Source organism: Cnephaeus nilssonii, assembly GCF_951640355.1.
Source record: "Cnephaeus nilssonii genome assembly, chromosome: 1".
Taxonomy (NCBI): domain Eukaryota; kingdom Metazoa; phylum Chordata; class Mammalia; order Chiroptera; family Vespertilionidae; genus Cnephaeus; species Cnephaeus nilssonii.
Genome location: NC_137072.1, coordinates 90,931,412 through 90,945,290, shown reverse-complemented (window position 1 = coordinate 90,945,290; position 13,879 = coordinate 90,931,412). Strand labels below are relative to the sequence as shown.

Below are 13,879 nucleotides of genomic sequence, written 5' to 3'. Positions count from 1 at the left end.
GACCTGCACCCTCTTGTAGTCTAGAACCCATGATGGGTCCTTAACACTGCCGCGGAGGCGGGAAAGGCTCCCACCACTGCAGCTGCACTCGCCAGCCGTGAGCCCGGCTTCTGGCTGAGCAGCGCTCCTCTTGTGGGAGCTCACTGACCACCAGGGGAAGCTCCTACATGGAGCGTCTGCCCCCTGGTGGTCAGTGCACATCATAGCAACTGGTTATTCCGCCTCTAGGTTGATTTACATATTAGGGTTTTATTATATAAGACATCGCCCCAACAAATTTAATAAAATGGAAATCATGTAATTTGTTATATGAACTCCATCCTTTTAGAAATTACTGACTGAATTCTGTTGTCATATAAAGGGTTCTTTATTCCCTGTTTTTCCAGAAAACTGGTAGTTAGATACAGTGCTGTGAGCTTCCGAGTACCTCTTGCTTCACCAAAGAGGCACTGATGCCTGATGTTTCTCTACATCTGGTAAGATTTGACAGGGAGATTGAATCCTACCAGCCTGATCCACCCATTATAAAGACTCCCATATTCTTTCATGTAATGATTTCAGCAGCCAATAATGGATATATTTCTTAGATCCATTATTTCACTCGGGTTTACAAAATGGTGATATTTTATTTTTATTACTGATTTTGCCGGGAAGACAAAGCTAAGAGAAAATAAGAAAACTGTGGTAGTCATGAAGTGTGTACTGTGTTTCTTGTATTCTCAGTCTTTTTATTCTGTGTCACCAAATAGGTGAGCTGGCAAAGCTTCACTTTTGCTTGGGAGAAGCAGAGGAAGGAACGTTCACACAAGCTAATGAAATGTGTCCCTTTCATAACTATACTGCTGTGCATAAAGAAAGGAGTGGTAAACTCTCATTGGGAGTTAGAGGTAGAAATAGCTGGAAAAAAAGAATGTGTGTGTGTGTGTGTGTGTGTGTGTGTGTGTGTGTGTGTGTGCGCGCGCAAGCGCACATGTTGGTACATGATAAAATTGGAGGAAGAGAGGAGGTAGAAAACAGAGAGCTTTGTTAATTATATAAGGTATACTGTAAGTTTTTTTCCTAGTAGGAAATGAGATGAAGGATTTTCCGCAGGAGAATATAAAAAATTGGTTGTGAGATCACATTTTTAGCAGAGCGAGGAAGGAAGAAGGCAGATCAGTGTGGTTCTGATTACTGTCACAGAAGTGGAAAATGAGGAAGGTGTGAACTTGTATTTGCACTAGAGAGAGTCCTTTTACTATGTGCCTCTAGCAAACTAATTAGCTTCTTCCTTAGTGCTCTGCTGCTGCAATTGGAGACTGAAGGCCAGGGAGAAAAAGAGACTGGGTGGGTTTAAGAAGAATTTACTCAAGAGCATATGGCCCTAGCTGGTTTGGCTCAGTGAATAGAGCATCGGCCTGCAGACTGAAGGGTCCTGAGTTCAATACCAGTCTAAGGCACATGCCCAGGTTGCAGGCTCAATCCCAGCAGGAGGTGGGCAAGAGGAAGCCTATCAATGATTCTCTCTCATCATTGATGTTTCTGTCTCCCTCTCCCTCTCCCTTCCTTTCTGAATTTAATAAAAATATATTTTAAAAAAACACAAAAAGAGCATATAAATTTGAATATGAAGATTATTAAACTATTCTTCATCAATATATTCTTCAGCATAAGAATGATTATTCATTAAAATTTGTATTAAAATATATTCGTTAATATTTTTGTGAAAAATTTCCTGGAATATTTTCATCTACTATATGCTTCTTCCATATTTAAACTTATAGGCTTGTCTCTTTCCTCTTTTCAACATTCTTATGTGTACAAATCCAAAACCCCTTTTTTCATGTTTTAGCTCCGATTTTACTTCTACTATAAAGTTGTCTCTTTTCTCTAAATCTCTGTAGCAATATTTGTGCTGCTATTATAGCCTACCCCACTGCGTGCACTTTATCATAGTCATTGTGCACATACCGTGTGGCATGTGGCTGAAATTAAATCTATAAGCTCGTAGGCATTTTTATTATTGCTTATTTACTGCTGTATCTTTAATTCATCTGGTAAAAGGCCTTGCCCATAATAGGCACTCTAGATATAGGCATAGAGTACTTGTAACTCATTTGTATAGAAAATGTACATGACATAAGATTCTTTCAACCCTGCAGTTTTGTGATTCTTTTAACTTCTGTATGTTCTGCTTCAAAGAGAATGTTTTTAGGAATATAGAATATAGAATGAAGAAGGAGAATAAATTTGAAAATAGATGCGATGTTTAAGGGTTTTATAGACAAGTCTTCCAAATTGTTTCCTTTTTAAATGATCATAACTATTTTTATACCATTTTCTTAACTAATCTAAAAAAACACTAATATATTAGGTTATGTTTACTGCATGCAAACAAAAGGTAAACACTGTGGAAGGATGATAATTTTAAAGCCAAATCACTGCATACTTAGCAGGAGAGGCTAAACCACATTCATACAAATTGGAACAAACTATGAAATATTTTGAAAAATACTAACTTGAGTCATATCTCCATGAAGGATTAGCAACATAAGACCAATGAATGAAACTTGGCCTGCAAACATTGTAAAATAGCTTTTAGCAAGCTTAGTGAGACAGGGAGAGTCTCTCTCGAGGACTGTTGAGAAGATTCTTACATTGGAAAGAATGTTTTTTTCAGTTGTCAAATGAATATACATTGTTTATTCATTTGTCAGAATCATTAATACCCACTGTGCATCAGAAACTGTCTACTCATTGTTTTTGCTAATTCAAAGACAAATGAATATGATCTTAATTTATATGAAAAATCTCTTCAACTAATGAAAAATACAAATGTATATTCTTATTCTTAGATATTATAAAACAAATGATTTATATAGCAAGGCAGAATGTTTTTGAAGTGCTCTGAGATCTGAGCGTGGAATGATTAATAATTCTTCCCTGAAAAATTAATGAAAACTTTGGATAATATGTGTTATTTGAATTGAAATATGCAGTATGGGTAAGATTTCAAATGTGAATGAAGAAGTGTGTGTGTGTGTGTGTGTGTGTGTGTGTGTGTGTGTGTGTGTGATGATTTTAAGGTGTGGGTAGAGTTTTGATAAGTCACTAATAAGTGGTGTACAGAGTTTGCTTCTAGGTGTGAATCTGGAAAGAGAGATTGGCTCTCCAGTAGATTAAAAATGGCCACAAATTGTTGCTCCCATGAAGACATAGATTATACTTCCATATTCCTTAAATTTGAGATAACTTGCTTTGACCAACAGAATGCAGGGGAAGTGAGTTATATGAGTTGGGAGGCAGGTTTCCAAAGGCCCTATAACTTCTGGTCTCACACTCTTGGATCACTGCCATTATGAGAGCAAATTTGAGCTAGACTACCGGAGAGGAAGGGATATGCAGAGAACTGAGGCACCCAGATCCAAGCCTGTCAATGAGCGAGGCCATCATACGTTAGTTGGCCCCTGACAATTTAGCAGCAGATTATCTAGATGAGTAAACGCAGATAAGACCAGTGGAAGAGCAGTCCAGCTGATATCAGCCAAAATTGCCCATCCTCAGAATGGCAAACTCAGAAATGGTGGTTGTTTTTAACTCACTAAGTTTTGAGAGTGATTTTTTGCTCAAGAAAGGTTTGTGTTTATGGGTAACCAGCTTCTCTAGCTCCAAAAATGAGTACAGATTTTTAAGTTTGGAGTTAACAATGCTTATCTCCCTCTATTATCCACAGTGCTTCTCAACTTCTATTCTAACTAACCACAGAGAAAGTTGAGCTCTATAATTCCTGAAGTTATTTTTATCCTCTTTCAGCCTATTTGTAAATGAAATTTCATGATATGCTTTTCTTATGGTAGGGATGGTAAGGCAAGAATTGTGTGGCTTCTGATAAGAAAACTTGTTTCCACATGTGCAGCCAGGAAGAAATTTCTTATCGTTCAGGCTAACCTTGTAGCTTGCTGTTGACACCTTTGTCTCTTAATTTGTAAGAAGTAACTTCTCAATTGTTTTTGGAGAGGCTTTCAATCTGATTGTCAGCTAAAATAAAAGTTTAGTGCATTCTCAGATGAAGTTGTTTTCTCCGTGGGCTGAGTTTATTAATCAATACCAAGGCTCTCAGGACCAGAATCTAGCTTCATTTTTAATTATGCTAAAACTCTAACTTGTCAGCATGAAGTTTGCACGTGTCATTCTCTAACTTGTGATTTTAAAGAAAAATTGAAGACCATGTAAAAAGTGAATATTCTAAAAGAAGAGTCCATAGAAATCAAGGAATTCTAATATATTTTCCTTTTTTAATAAATACATAAAGCTCTTTACCATTTCCCTCAATGATTTTGATTAATATGATAGTAGGATCTTTCAGAGCATCATTATACCAATTTTCACAGCCTGATGTAAGAACTCATTTCACAGAAATAATCATGACTAGCATTAATATATGAATGTCAGTGCCATAACACAATAGTATAAGGCATATTTACACCATCTGAACATACAGAACACCATACACATACACACCAAAAAAATCACAGATCTAGAACAAACAAAATCCAGTTTCCTAGACAGCTTACATTTACAGGCTTTGCCCGAAACAATTTTTTTTTTTTGCTTTACTTTTTTATAACATTTTTTTTCTTTCCAAACAACAAACAGACCTTCCCTATATCTTGTGATTTACTTGTAACATTGTGCTCATGCAAAAATAATACTTGTTTTATTGTAATAACAGTTACACAGTTTTGGATTTGGGTCCCCAAACCATCAACTTGATGTTGCTTCATCCATATTGTCCTTTTAGTTGGAGTGATATGATTTCTTTTTAGTGAGTTACAAAATGACAAACATATCCAGTTGACCACAGTTCAAACATCAAGATTCTAAGCTTCTTGATCATGCACATTGTACTTTCATTCTTGAAAAATGGTTTGAACCAGACACACCACTTTGAATCAACATTTATTGGTGTTCTTCTTTTCTTTTTGTAAATATTTCTAAAAGTAACAACAACAAAAAGGAATGAAAGGAAATACTAGTACTGTCCCACGTTAACAGCTCACGAAACGGAAGAGCAGCAAGAATCACACTGACCATTGTTAATACACAGTCAGGTAGTGACACTGGAGTAAACATTGAATGTCATTGCAATACTGTAGGAATGTGATCATCACTATAACCCATACTTCTGTAACAGTTCGGATTGCCACTGGCGTTTCCGCTCTGGAAAATAATCTGGAATGTGGATCTTTTTAAAATCCTGAATGCACTTTTTCATTTCTTCTTCTACGCTGAGCTTCTCGCAGACTTTCTTTTTGGAAAGATTGGTTTCCCGGGACTTGCTGATGAGTGTCTGAAAGAGTTCACTGTTTCTGCGTTTGTCTGGTGGGGGCATCCATTGCACAGGCGCTTTTTTGGAAGGGCGATCCAAGGTTAAGGTGTTAGGCTGGTGAGCTGTGGCCTGCTGGGTGTTGGCCAGGTTGTCCTGCGGGGTGCTCGCCTCTGAGTGGCTGTCACAGCTGGAGGTGGAGAGCTCATTACAGGAAGTCCCACTTTCACTTCCTTTATCTGTGGCTTTGTCTTGTTTCCTATCTTCGTGTTCTTGTTTGGGTGACACCACTTTCTGAGATGGTCCTAAAAAGGATAAAAAAAGAGTAGATCACTGAATGAGAAGTGAAAAAGTCAAATTAAATAAACTTTATCTGTTTTTTTTTTGTTTTAAACCAAGAATATGTATATTAAGAAAAATGCTGTTTGTTGAGGGATTAAATACAACACTCGGTGCTGTTAGTCTACCTTAAAATTCCAGCATGCTGACTAATTATTTATAACATAAAGTGTGGGAGGTTTGCCTAAGGAACATTTCTCCCATAACGGGTCATCCATAACTTGATGTTTAAAAGATTTTTGCTAGGTACTATTTCCTGAAATCTGAAAAAGATATCACATGTAAATATTCCGTAACCATGTCATTAGTTCATTTCTGTTCTAGCTACCGACATTAGGTGTTCATTCTGCCATTATAAAAGCAGGGAGTACCATTGCTCATTTTTACAAAGTAGCAGCATTCTCCAGGCCCGGAGGCACAATAGCATCATTTATGCTTCCAAGACGGTGGCTGGTTTAAATCTTATCCTTAGTCTTTTAATCTTGTTTCCTGTATATTTCCTTGGGGAGAATTACGCAAGTGCTGTAGATATATATGTGCCTACTATTATGGTGAAAAAAAAATAGTTGAAATATAGTGTTCTCTTAAAATACAAGGCTTTTGAGGTAAATTACCTAGGAGGACAATTTTCAGAAAGTGACAGTTTGCTAAGATAATTATTTCAAATACACAAACAGTTTATTTCCAAGTGAGAGCATATTTTATTCCCCCTCGCCTCTGCTGTGAGATTAGGACATCTATTTAACATTTATTGAACACCACCACATACCCAGAACTATAATAAAACCTTGATTAACTGGAGCCTAACCATTCAGAAATATTAAATTACCCAAATTCGGGGATTTTTTAGTCTACTTTTATGAACAAGTTATATAAATCAGAATGGGGGAAAGCATCAGTATTTTTGAGCAGTTGCCCAGGGGATTCTACTGTGCAGCCAGAGTTGATAAGAATTGGTCTAACTCAGAGGGACTCACCTGAGCCACATATGGAATTACTTGGAAAGATAAGATTATTGATGCCTTGGTATCAATCCAAGACATCCTGCTTTAATGAGATGCCACCGGGCCATTGGGTCATTTAACAGATTCAGGTGACTTCAATGTGCAGCCCAAATTATAAAGTTTTCCTAAGCCTATTGCATGTGCAGTGAGTTCATAACCCATATGAGTAGTTATATTACGGAGAAGGGTGGGAAAGCAAACCAACAAAAATACTTTTTATGAAAGCACCTACTATTCGCAACTTACTGCTTGGGTGCTAACATCAATTTCCCATTTAAATTCAGAAGAAACAAAAGTTGATACCAAATATTCAGTTGAGTTGGATTAAAGATTTAAAAAGCTTTAGAACTTTTTGGAATGATGGAAATATCCTGTATCTCGATTGCACTGTTAGTTACAGGATTCTACATGTTTGTGAAAACTGACAAAATTACATAGTTACAATGGGTGAGCTTTTCTGTATGTAAACTATATCTCAATTAACCAAAAATAAACAAACAAACAAAAAAATCCCTAAACACCTCATTAGAATATGTACCTATTTGAGGGAAGGCCTAGCCATTATTTCATACCTGCTTTTTCTACAATGTAGTATACCTAAAACAAATGTTGATGTTGATACTAGTAAATGCTTAGTACAAAAGTGCACTAGTAAATTTCAGAAGCATTTGCAATCATGGATTAAAGAAAACAAAAGCAGCAGCTGTTTTTCAGTCTCTGCCATCTATAATAATAAAAGTGTAATATACTAATTAGACTGGACGCCCTTCCAGATGTCCTTCCGGGACGAAGCTGGGACTGCAGCCACAGGATCCAGGCAGCCACAAGCGGCTGCGAGGGAGGGATCCAGGCAGCTGGGGCTGTGAAGACCTAATCTTGCACGGATTTTGTGCATTGGGCTTCTAGTCTTACCTAATAATAGACAAACATGTAAATTGACCATACCTCCTCTACGCCACCAGCCAATCAGGAGTGATATGCAAATTAACCCAACAAAGATGGCAGTTAATTTGCATACACAGGCACCGAGTAATGGGGGTGAGACACTTGCATCGTCCCCATGGTGACAACGCAGGCGTTCTGCCCCACCCCCAGTCTCTCAGGGCCTCTGGGCAGCGTGGGAAGGTGGGGCCAGAGCAGAAAGAGGCAGCTCCCGGGCCTGAGCGGAAAGGGGCTGGGCCGGAGTGGAAAGGCGGTGCCAGCAGCCAGGGAAAGGAAAGCCCATTCTAGCACGAATCTTCATGCATTGGGCTTCTAGTGACATTATAAAAGCAGAGAGTATCATTACTTAATTCTACAAAGTAACAGTATTCTCCAGGTCCAGAGATGTAATAGCATCATTTATGCCTCCAAGGGGGTGGCTAGTTTAAATCTTATCCTCAGTCTTTTAATTTGTTTCCTGTCTATTTCCTTGGGGAGAATATGCAAGTGCAGTAATTCCAGGGTAAGAGAGGATGGAGGTGAACCTGAGGGGAGGGAGTGAATGAGGTGCAATTCTAACATCCCTAGCTGACTTACCCACCCTGAGGCATTCTGAACCCTGCCTTATCCCCTGTGGTGGCTGGGCACAAGCTACGCCCTTAGGGCCCCTTGCCTTCTGGCTTTCAAAGACTGGCAACACTATGTCTCACCCCAGGGTTTCTGTAACCTGGTTGGTGCCCTGGACCAAGAGGCACAGCTCTGGTTAGCAGTTCTCTCTACCTCCTTCCCACTTCTCACCTTTTCCCTTCTCTCTCTGTCCCTCTGCCACCCTTCTTTCCAGATCCCATTAAAATGAGGCTCACATCTTCAGGCCTACAGGTGTTAACCAGTCATTGAAACTGGCATGAGGGTATTGCCCACATTAATGCATAATGTCAACATTCAACTTTTCTCAAGTCACCCAATTCAACGTGCTTTCTCTTTCTTCCGGAGCCCTGACCGATAGACCCACACTGGTCCCCAACCATCCTCTCCAATAGCGAGGGGTATGTTACTGGTAGGATCAGTTTGTAGTGGAACCAAGTTTTTGTGGTGACACTATTGAAAGGGTTCTGACCTGGAATCAAATTTTAGCTCCCTCGCAAATAACCTCATGGCCTTGGAGGCATACCTAGCTCCTCTAAGCTTCAATTCCCTTGTCTGTAAAATGGGCATTAGTACTTTCCTCATGCGGTTACTTTGAGATTACATGAAATACCATGCAAAGGGTCTAGCAAAATAATGCACAACAATCAGAGTATATCATTGTCATTTAATAACATTTGACAGATGTTCAGTCCCATCTCTAGAGATTTCACATTTGCCAAAGGGTTTGTATGTACATGTTTCCATAGAGCTCAGGGTGGCTGGAGGAGCTGCAGCATCTGTTTATCTAACTATCGTTATGGCTGAATGTGATCCACGCTAGTGTGATGCCCACAAGCCTAGTGCAACATAGGATATAAATAATGTTTTCTGTCCTTCCTGTCAATCTTCTGCATTACTTTAACCAGAAATCCCCAAAGGGAAAGTTACAATTTTCATTCCCACGAATGACTAAGGAATGACAGTAAACTGCAAATACCTGAAAAACCAATTTATATTTAAGGATAAATGAGAAATGATTTCATGTTAATAGGCATGGGGATAGAACATTAGATAGCAACACCAGGCAGAAAGAGTAACATCCAAGTGGGAGACAGTACAGAAGGACACAGGTGATCCTTGAACAATGTGGGGGTTGGGGCACCCCACACTCAGCTGAAAATCCATGCACAACATTTGACTCACCCAAAGCTAACTGCTCATAGCCTACTGTTTACCAGAAGTTTTACTGATAACATAAACAGTTAACACATATTTTCTATGTTATATGTATTATATACTGTATTCTTACAATATGAAGTTAGCCAGAGCAAAGAAAATGTTATTAAGAAAATCATAAGGAAGAGAAAATGCATTTTCAGTATTTTTCTATTTATTGAAAAAAATCTGTGTATAACTAGACCCGTGCAGCTCAGACCTGTCAAGGGTAAACTGTCCTAGATAACATAAAATCAAATGCTTCCTTCTGTTTGTATTCAATGGGAGGGAATGCTTAATGACATACCCTAGGGAGAATACAGAGTTTCATAAATTCCATGCTTTAGCTAAATAAATTATATACAGTTATTATGCCTAATGGCATTACAATTTATTCATGAAAATAAATCTCTGCACTCAAAACACACACACACACACACACACACACACACACACACACACATTTTTATTATGCTCATATTTCACTTCAATGTTGGAAGAGCCTTGGAGGATATGGGTTTGAACTTGGTACACTTACCAAATACTTTTGTGCTGGTCATATAACCTCTTTAATATTTGGTCCTTGATGGTTAAAATTCTGGGATTGGCCCCTAACTTCATTAATGTAATAAAGTTCTATAGTTATAAGTTATATAATACATAAGAAGGGATTTTCCAGGCAGTAAAATTCTAATCAAATATCTCTATATATAAAAGCCTAAGCGACTGGTTGCTATGGCATGTGCTGACCACCAGGGGGCAGACACTCAATGCAGGAGCTGCCCCCAACCTGCAGGCACCCTGATTGCCAAAGGGGCCTGCCAGCCAACCGCCCAGTCCCTCCCCCCAGTTGGCAAGTCCCAATCGCCTGATTGGGGCCAGGCCCCAGGCTGGGATGGAGAACAGGGGATGGTGGAAGTGGATGCGGGTGGTAAGGGAAGGAGGGAGGGAACCTGATCAGCCCTGATTGCCGGCCAGGCCTAGGGACCCCACCCGTGCACAAATTTCGTGCACTGGGCCTCTAGTTAAATATAAAACATTGAAGAGTTACCATTAATAAAAATTCCCTCTTAGAATGGGGAAATAAATTCAATTTCCACTAAAGTACTTCACAGAATTACAGATTTGAGGATAACTTTTTTAAGTTAATCGGTGGGAAGAGTAGTCCTAGAAGACATTATTGACTCACATTTGTTTCATTAAGTCTATTCTTGTCAGCAATGACAGCAATAGGAAGGATGTCTAAAGCAGGACAGTGTGGACTGGCTGGGCTCACATCCTTACCTTATTTGAGTATCTATTTTCTTTCTTTTTTTAAAATACATTTTTATTGATTTCAGAGAGGAAGGGAGAAGGAGCGATAGGAACATCAATGATGAGAGAGAATCATTAATTGGCTGCCTCTTGCACTTGCAGCCCCACACTGGGAACTGAGCCTGCAACCTGGGAATATGCCCTGACAGGGAATGAAACTGTGACCTCCTGGTTCATAGGTCAATGCTCAACCATTGAGCCATGCTCGCTGGGCAGGGTCTCTGTTTACTTAAGTTTAAACTTCATGTAGTTGTGACAAAGATTACATGAGTCAACACATGTAAAGTACTTAGGAAGTGCCTTGCATGGGTACTTGCTCAAAATGTCAATTATTATTATATATACTAATAAAAGGGTAATATGCTAATTAGACTGGGTAGATCAGACATCTTCTGGATGTCCTTCTGTCTTTCTGGCAGCAGCAGGGTGATGGGGGCGGCGCCTTCTCCTGATCAGCCTGGTGGCCTCCCACAGAGGGAGGCCAGACTGTGGCTTAGGCCCACTCCCCATCAGTAGGACATCCCCTGAGGCCTCACGGACTCTGAGAGGGGGCAAGCCGAGCTGAGGAAACCCCGCCACCCAGTGCACGAATTTTCGTGCACCGGGCCTCTAGTTCAGCATAAGTACCCAGTGTTATTTGGCCATAGTATGGCATATTTGTTTATCTAAATATTGGGAGGATTGAATGAGGAATACAAATACTTCCATTTTAATTCTGGCTCTCTACATGGTACTTATGAGCAAATGAATTGCAGGCAATCTCTTAGCTATTTTCAGTCTCAGTTTTTTTAATCTATTAAAAATAAAATAAGAATAGTAATACTGTCACATGGCTATAATAAGAAAGGAGATAATGTCAAAGCAATTTTGTTGTCAAAGTAACTTTGTTATAAAGTTCTCTAAAATAGATTTGAGAGATTATTAAGCATTATGTTTTCATGTACTAACAGAAACTTATTTGAGAAAATAAAACACAAAAGCTCTTTTAAGTTATGAAAACATGTGAATTAAAAGCAACAGTAAAAACATTACATTAAACTACATAAAATAAATTGAAGGACAATGGACCAAATTTGTAAAATTGGGAAAAAAAACAGGGCTTTCAATTACTTCCATTGGGTTATATTACATTGTCATAAAAAGGAGGAAATAATAGCTTTTCTAAGTCTTTGGGTCAATAGTGTAGTAAAGAATTTAATTGTTACTATTTTTGTCTTTAAAAAAGACACCGACTCTGGTTAGTTGTGAGTGTGGGCATCTTCAATGTGTTCTTCCATATTATTTCTCAAAATGCACAGGCATTTCCAAGTGAAGTCTATGTTAACAACTGCACATTTGAGAGAACCATTTATTTTTTTTACCTGCCTAGTGATGATAAAGAAAAAGACTGGATATGTAAAATATCTCTGCAACAAGCATAGTTCTCAGAAGGGAAATTGCCCTTTAATAGTACTAAACTCAATAGTGTGTGAATGCTTATGTGGTACTTGAACAGAATGAACCAATCTATCTTAAATATTAGCACTACATGCCTTTGAGTTTTAAGCGCTTAAATCAAAAGGAAAAAAAACTCAATTTTTATCAGATAAACATGTGTTGAGCACCTACGAGGTACCAGGCATAGTGTTAGTCACAAGAGCAAGGACACACACACACTCACACACACACTCCCCGATATCCAGCATTGCAGGCTTAGGGTATAAGCACAGTAGTGCAGCTGTAACTAAAGTTTGACGAGGGCATGAGGAAGGGAACAGGAGTAAATTCTGTTTGGACTGAGCTAAGCAATGAAATCATTTTTAATTTATCAGATACATTTTCATAGTAAATTGAAACTTAAAAGTCATACAGAAGGTACATTCATTTTAGAGTAAAAAGGCTATAGGAATAAATAAAAATTAACTTCTATATAGTCCCTACTACTATTACTTAACCACTTTTATGAATGAAGGGATATAAAAGAGACAGGAAAAAAATAAAGAAATGCAACTTAAAAAAGAAACAAGTTGTGGTATTCCTTCCTTTCGTCCTGACATGATTGGTCACTAACACACTCTTCTGATTCTCCTTGTGCTTATTCATTTTCACTGTACTTACTCATCTAAATGTGTCTCCCAGTCCCTAATTGTAAATGCTTGGAAGGCAGAAACTGGGTCTTTCTAGCCTACTGTGAAGCCTGGATCATAGTAATTGACTAACCAAAATAATAAAATGATTGCCATTGCTATGAATTCCTGTAGAATCTACTACTGGATTCATTTGGTACTTAGTATCCGCTACCTTTTATGTTACTAAATATTCAGCTAAGTGAGCACAGCATAGTAAGAATGTTCCCATCATCCCCACACAGATGTCCATCCCAAAGCCACACACGTCTGGTATCCTATCTTCCTCAAAAATGTTACCATTTCAATGAGGGCCAAGACTGTGTCCTCTGTTTCTTTGTATCACACGGTTCAGGAGGCTGATTTGTTGTATCACTGAGTCAAAGATACTAATAAAGGGAATAAGCAGATATAGCATTAGGAAAAATGTGAGAGAATATACATTTAATTGAACCTATAATGGAGGAGGTTTTCAAAAGTAATCTTACCACCTTCCTCCCATGCTATGCATCTGTGTCTTCCTATTAGTTCTTTCTATAGGTGATATCCAAGGTCACCTTTGGCTACCCAGTGGATTCATCTTTTATTTCCAATTACTTTCCAGGTCTTGTAATTCTAGCCTTGCAGTGGCTCTTGAATCTAGATTTGCACTTAGGTTCCTATGTTCACCAGTTATAAGAGGTTTCTCATTATTTCTTACCGTGTCTCTTACCCAGTTTTCTGACTCCACTTTAGTCTCACTTCAAACTATTCTTCACACCATTGCCATATAAACATCCCTGTAGTCTAATTCCTAACCTTTTGCACTCGGAAGTCAAGTGTGACTCGACACGGTTAGCATTAGAATAAAGGAATCGAGAAAAAAGCAAGCGAGTGCAAAGGGTTAAGTCCCCCCCCCCCCCCAACCCCTGCCTTGTACAAAAACCTTTTAAAGAGTTCCTATGCGAAAGGAAACCTGAATGCCACATTTTGGCATTGAGGACTGTCCTCAGTTTTTATCACCCCAGTCCATCTTGCAGTGTTCCCCACAGAGCAGCCAAAATACACTT

General features: G+C 38.7%; 1 protein-coding gene across 1 annotated transcript in view; it reads right to left on the bottom strand.

The window, feature by feature from the left end:
* Positions 1–4,337: 4,337 nt before the first annotated feature.
* KCTD8 (potassium channel tetramerization domain containing 8) overlaps positions 4,338–13,879 on the bottom strand; it is a 214,579-nt gene continuing 205,037 nt past the window's right edge. The window contains exon 2 of the mRNA XM_079777392.1: positions 4,338–5,610. Within this exon, the coding sequence (XP_079633518.1) occupies positions 5,150–5,610 (461 nt within the window). The 3' untranslated portion in view covers positions 4,338–5,149. The remainder of the gene's footprint in view (positions 5,611–13,879) is intronic.